The following is a 6642-nucleotide window of genomic DNA, read 5'->3' on the forward strand; positions in this document are numbered from 1 at the left end:
TGCACAAGTGCTGTCAGGCTTCCCGGTGGACTTTCCCCCCCGAGTAAAGACTTGCAGGCATCAGTTACCTCACACAGGCTGGAAGAAGCCTTCAGTGATATGCACCGGTCACTTTACTTTGACGATGTTCTATAATGCTGGGAAAAACAGGATATGAAAAAAACTCCTCGTGAACTGTGACTAATTAGTAATGGTGACTGTTTACCAGATAATGAAAAACAGCTAGTGTTAACTGCTGCTCCACTGGTTGGTACTGTTTACATCTATATACCCATCCACCATTGGTGGCAATGGCTCAGTCAGCAGAACAGGTAGTCTTCAAATGGCAATTGTTGCAAGTTTGAAACTGTGGATATGTCAAAAATGTGTGTTTTTAATGCATGACACCAAATCCCAAAGCAGTTTTGAGGGCCTCACCATTGGTGTTTGTGAATAGATGAATGTGCTTGACACTGTGACCCATCGTCATCTGTCTCTCCATCAAGCTATTCCAAACACACACACACACACACACACAGGGAAAACATGCAAACTCCACAAAGAAAAGGCCAGCCGATATTTGAACCGAGATCTTGTCACTAACCACTGTGACCTCTGTCTTTAAGTCGGCCTGAACCAGCACAGGGTCAGTTGCAATCCTGAAGGATTTATGTTTCCACATTGTACACAATCTGATGTAAGGGGAGATCTGAGCTGTCCCAAGACATACAAAGATACACTCTGCAAATTTTGAGCTTGCCTCTGAGTGGTCTTCCAACTGTCCATGTGTGAGATGTCTTCAATGATGTGCATTGTGATTTCCCCCATTGAATAATGTGAAGCTCGAAGCTAAAATGCAGAACAGCAATAATTTATCAGTGGGTAGTTTTACCAGAAACATTTTTTTTTCTCAAGGGGATTAATAGCCAATTATTAGTTTAGTTTTTTGCATGCCCGGGAGTTACCCATGAAAAAGCAAGTGTTCTTTGAGTGTTTCTCTGCCTACAACATTGAAAATATTTGAAAACTGTAGCCTCGTTTAAATCAATACATTGTAATTCACAACCCCAAACTCAAGGCAGTCAGGAAGTCCTGCAAGGCTGCGGTCGGGGCAACAAAATCCCACTGGCCCCAAAAAAATACAACAAAAAAACCCCTACCGTAATATAGCTGCCCGTAAATACTGCCTGGTGAAAAAAAATACAAAACTTTCCCCGAATAGTATAGATCAAGGGAAATATATCGTGTTTCGATCATAACATTACATATAAAATATTTTAGTACGTTATTAATGATGTTTGCGATTTTCTTGTGCGATTCACGGACATATACTCGTGGGTGAGTTGTGTTTACGTGTTCATAAATGTGCAGGCGTCTCCCCGACACGTCTGGTTCCGACGCCGTCGCAAGTCAAGTGGAGTTAGCAGGTAAAACTTTACACAAAGCGGCTGAAAACTAAAACAAACTGTTCTAGTTTGAGTCTTGGCGTAGCTCATAAGCCTCTCGTGATAAAGTCGATTTAATGTTGCTGTGTTAAAGCCCAGATTTCTATAAAGGTATGAAACATGTTCAGCCAGATGGCTAACTCACCGTTAAGTTACCTGTGTGGTGAAAGTTAGTTTGTCTTTCAATGGTAACTACTTAGTGACAGTTTAACTTGAGTTTTGTGCTGTTTTGGTTTAGGGCAGGCGAATCACGAGTTTTAAAGCTGCATATTTTAGGAGAATAAGAACAACCCTAACCACAACAACCGCCTCATTGTTGCAGCGGAGATGATCCACAGTTTGTTCCTGATTAACCAGTGCGGAGACATCTTCCTGGAGAAACACTGGAAGAGTGTCATCAGCAGGAGCGTCTGCGACTACTTCTTCGAAGCCAAAGAGAAGGCGGTGGACCCAGAGAATGTGGCCCCCGTCCTGCAGACCCCTCACCATTATCTCATCAGCATATACCGGGGGAAGCTCTTCTTCCTCTCCGTCATCCAAGCTGAAGTCCCTCCACTGTTCGTCATCGAGTTCCTCCACAGGGTGGCAGACACGATCCAGGTCTGTATGACACTTGTCTGTTGACAAAATATGTCCACGTTTTCAAAGCCATGCGTGCCATGGATTTGTTTGTTTTTCCACATCTTGAACTGATCCAATTGATAATGGTGTAAAGCAAAAGGGAAATTAGATGTTTTTTGTATTCTTTGTTCAACAAAACCCCCACTCTACTGTGTGCCTATAAACCGATCAAAGTGTATCTGCAAGTAATCTTCAAGTTTAGTGTCTTCAAATGGGACAATAAACTTGAGCTCAAACAGTGTGCACACACAACTGAAGACAAATAATCACAACTTATAATTTTGGTTATTTCTTCGCTCCACATCAATATGAAATGTGCTTTGAGTGATTTTCTGTCCGTGATGCGACAGAGCTCGTCACTTTACTGCCAATTTCAGTACACTTAAGTCATGCCCTGGTTTTTTTTAATGTAACGAGCCTGAAGTTTGCCTCATGTATGTTTTGAACAGCTTATAATTTTATGTCGACATTTTGTTCGCTGACCCTCATGATGAAAATACTTTACGCATCAATCAAGATTTGTACTTTCCAGATAACCCCAAAGTTATGGTAGTAGTCAAGAAATGTGAGTTTGATAAAAGAATGAATGAAGGACCTAAAATACCAGTCTGTATTTGATTATGATATTTGATAATTTTATAAACAGATAAAGACTGTTTACTATCTTTTTCATTCCAGAAAGAATTCAAAACAAAAACAAACTTCTCTGTTTAAAATATAACAATGAGACAATACTGACTAACAACTGTTGACTGCATTGATCATGTGGCGTTATTTGGACGTAACCAGTATTTTTGTCAACAGGACTACTTTGGAGAATGCTCTGAAGGCATTATTAAAGACAACATGGTGATAGTTTACGAGCTGTTGGAGGAGATGCTGGACAATGGCTTTCCCCTGGCGACGGAGTCCAATGTCCTCAAGGAGATGATTAGGCCTCCTACCATCCTGCGATCGGTTGTCAATACGCTCACAGGTAAACTCATATGAGATGATGGTAAAGGTCATCGTGCACTGCGCCTTCATAGTAAAACTCAAAGCTGCATTGGCCATGTTTACATATGTGTTTCGTCTTTTATGTTTGTTTTCCAGGAGGCAGTAATGTTGGAGATACGCTGCCAACAGGCCAACTGTCTAATATCCCATGGAGACGGGCCGGTGTTAAATACACCAATAATGAGGCGTATTTTGATGTGGTAGAGGAAATAGATGCTATTCTAGACAAATCAGGTACAGACTGGAAAAAAAAAAATGCATTTAAGACGCAGGAAGTGTCATTTCGCTTGTCACACTTTCCATTTTTCTTATTCAGGTACAACAGTATGTGCAGAGATCCAGGGTGTAGTTGAAGCATGTGTGCGACTCACTGGGATGCCTGACTTGACGTTGTCCTTTATGGTGGGTTCACTTCCTCTGTTTCTCTGTCTGGGGTTTACCCCCCCACCCCAGTTTACCTATTGTTTTTTTGTTCTTTTTGCCAGAACCCTCGTCTTCTGGACGACGTGAGTTTCCACCCATGTGTGCGGTTTAAACGCTGGGAGTCGGAGCAAGTCCTGTCCTTCATCCCACCAGATGGAAACTTTACACTCATGACTTATCATGTCAGCTCTCAGAAGTAAGCAGGGTCATCCCCGCCTGTCAGAACTTACAATGCAGCCAATGATTACAAGCAGCGACTGATGATAAAATTGTGAATTTTTATTCATTATTGATTCGCATGTAATGATCAAAATTTTATTTGATTTACAGCAATTTTGCCATCGGTTAACAATGAAATATTTCAGTTAAATGCAAATCGGTTGAACACAATTTCTTTCGTACATTTTCTTTCCTTGTTTCAACACTTGTCACCTACACTGGTTTCCATAAACCTCGGTTTTGTTTTCATCCTTCAGTCTGGTAGCCCTTCCTGTGTATGTGAAGCAGAACATAAATTTCTTTGACACGGGATCTTGTGGTCGTCTGGACATCACCATCGGACCCAAGCAGACCATGGGAAAGACTGTGGAGAACCTGGTGGTCACAATCCACATGCCCAAAGCAGTGCTCAGTGTCAACCTCACAGCCACACAGGGAAACCACACCTATGACCTCTCTACCAAGGTAACCAGCTTCTTCTTCTTCTTCTTTTTATTTTTTTATCTTATTTTGATTGTTTATCTCGTTCATCAAGTTGCTTTTTGGCTACAAAGAGACATTTGTCATAAACGCATATGGCCAATGAGGGAAACTCACAGGAGCTGGTTGCAGTGCAATGCGCTGCCAAACATGCTGAAGATTTTAGCTTTCAGGCTGAATGGAAAACAATCATTAAAGAAATGTGCAAGAAAGTCCAAGTTCATGTGGAGCTCCTGCTCTCAGACATTGAGAAAGTCAAGCAGGTTTAGCCACGTATACACCATACCATACGTAAGGAGCAAATCTTGGTTCATGTTGGACATTAGATGATTTTGTTTGTAATTTTAGCAGTTTGGAGGCAATAAAAAGCATGATTGGACATATTACCTTTACTTTGAAAGTGGTAGCCATGTGATCACATCATTCATTCATGTATTCATTACATTTACGTCACATGGAATTTTAAAAATGTCTTTTTTTTTTAAATATTAGTTTTAAACTCTCATTTCATATGATGATTCCTTGCAACATATTCCAGAAAATGAGGAATCCTCCCTCTTTTTTTAATTCTAAACTGTTATGACAAGGTTTCATCTGGTCTGTTTTTGCAGGTGTTGGTTTGGGACATTGGGAAACTTAACCCTCAGAAACTTCCTAATCTGCGAGGCAGTCTGAGTATGCAAACTGGAGTCCCCAAGCCCGATGAGAATCCCTCACTCAATATTGGTCTGAAGATACAGCAGCTGGCCATCTCGGGTAATCCTCACTGCCACTCTGTGAAGTTGAAAGTTAAACAAAACACTTTCGTTTCTTTTCTTTTTCATTTTTTGTTTTTGTTTTTGAGGATGTTATTGGTTGTGGTAGCAGATGGAGTGGAGCATTCAGTTGTTCTTTCCCTATTGGTCTGTGCAGGTCTCAAAGTGAGTCGCCTCGATATGTATGGAGAAAAGTACAAGCCGTTTAAAGGAGTCAAATATATGACGAAAGCTGGAAAATTCCAAGTGCGGACCTGATCAGCGACTGTCAGAGGTTTGCAATCCAACGTGCCGAATAAGGAGATGCTATGCTCTCCAATGTATCTCACACTTTCAGCAGCTCATTGTTATTAATAGAAAAAAACCCCTGCATTCTAACATTTATTTATTGTGTTTGGCATTGCCTCTATGTGCCTGAATAGTTTTGTGGCCTGTCAAGGGAAGCCTTAATAATGATTGTTCTACAGATTATAACCTTGTTGAAACCTATTTGCTTCTATATACGTGCTACATATTATGGATCATCCCCATCTTTTTTGTTTTTTATTTTTGTATGCAACGCCCTCTCAGTGTTGCCAAAGGGGAACCTTTAGTCTTGGAAAAGTACATTTACAGCTCATGCTGCCACACCACCTGAATGTTGCCTGCCTCAAAAAACACTTGCCTTCAAAAAGTTTTTACACATTCTAACGCAGCCGTTTTTATATTTAGCAGTGTTTGTTAAAGCACAGCCTTCAGCGCAGGTATTATTGCACACGCACACACACATTTAAACGTGGCCTTGTTAAGCACATGTGCTTTGGACTCCACACACAATATAGCACAATTTCCATGTTTTGGGAAAATTGAGGGAATTACATTTTAAATGTATATCTAGTATCCAAGATGCAAAGTGTCACTTGGAGTTCAAGAAGATTTAAGTTTATAATATATGAAAGCAAGTCTGTTGGGAACAATTTTGTAAACCGAACTCTAAAAAAAATATCAACAAGTAGCCTCACCTTATCTTGAAATGGCTCCTTTGCTCAGCACAGCATTTGCACAATCAATTTTTCATGTAGAAAAAAAATAATGATGCTGCATTTCAGGTTGTAAGATGTCTTAATAAAAGCTTAAAATGAAAACTTGTTTGGGTTTTTTTTTTTTTTTAGCAACATCTATCGACATCACGTCATGTGTGATATATGGAAGAGTCTGCATGTTTACCGTCGCTGCGCGATTTAATTGGCCTTTGATTGTAGCAACCATTAATATATAACAATAATGGCAATAATGTAATTTAGGTCATTCTGAATGTAATAAAGCCAGTTTTCATAAGCAAACAAAAAAACGCTTTTATTTTCAAGCAAGACAGCCATATATACATGTTACATTATTGGCTGCAGTTATTGCATGTAGAAAAGGCTATGTAATAGCTTATTACTTTATTGGTGAAATGTTATTACATAATGGACCAAATATCTTCAGTATTGCAGATATTACATTATTTTATTGCTTGCAGTGATCAAGGTCAATGAAGAATCTCAGAAAAGTCTCTATTTAACATGCTTTGTTGCATTTTCTTTTTTTTTTTAAGTGTTGTGAATACATATTAGTTGGAATAGGGTAAGAGCACACAGCTGTGAGTTGGTAATAGAAGACTTGACCTTTTGGCCAAACAGTTTGGATGGCCTTTAGATATGTTATTCATTTCGTCGAGGTGATTAAACCTGCCCGACAACTTT

General features: G+C 39.8%; 1 protein-coding gene across 1 annotated transcript; it reads left to right on the forward strand.

The window, feature by feature from the left end:
• The first annotated feature begins 1356 nt into the window (after nt 1-1356).
• Nucleotides 1357-6012, forward strand: ap3m1 (adaptor related protein complex 3 subunit mu 1). Its single transcript, XM_080507132.1, has 9 exons — nt 1357-1406; nt 1747-2024; nt 2850-3021; nt 3138-3275; nt 3358-3443; nt 3527-3660; nt 3941-4148; nt 4775-4919; nt 5076-6012. Exons 2-9 carry the CDS (start codon nt 1752-1754, stop codon nt 5174-5176), a joined length of 1257 nt encoding a protein of 418 aa, XP_080363258.1. The 5' UTR covers nt 1357-1406; nt 1747-1751; the 3' UTR covers nt 5177-6012.
• The last annotated feature ends 630 nt before the right edge of the window (nt 6013-6642 follow it).

Source organism: Blennius ocellaris (genome assembly GCF_963422515.1).
Source record: "Blennius ocellaris genome assembly, chromosome: 13".
Classification (NCBI taxonomy): Eukaryota; Metazoa; Chordata; class Actinopteri; order Blenniiformes; family Blenniidae; genus Blennius; species Blennius ocellaris.

Bases quoted from the DNA above. Each gene is read 5' to 3' on its own strand.
- ap3m1 (XM_080507132.1), top strand. From the start codon at position 1,752: ATGATCCACAGTTTGTTCCTGATTAACCAGTGCGGAGACATCTTCCTG. The intron at 2,025-2,849 runs GTCTGTATGACA...TTTTGTCAACAG, and splicing joins GGGTGGCAGACACGATCCAG to GACTACTTTGGAGAATGCTC. The intron at 4,920-5,075 runs GTAATCCTCACT...TGGTCTGTGCAG, and splicing joins ACAGCAGCTGGCCATCTCGG to GTCTCAAAGTGAGTCGCCTC.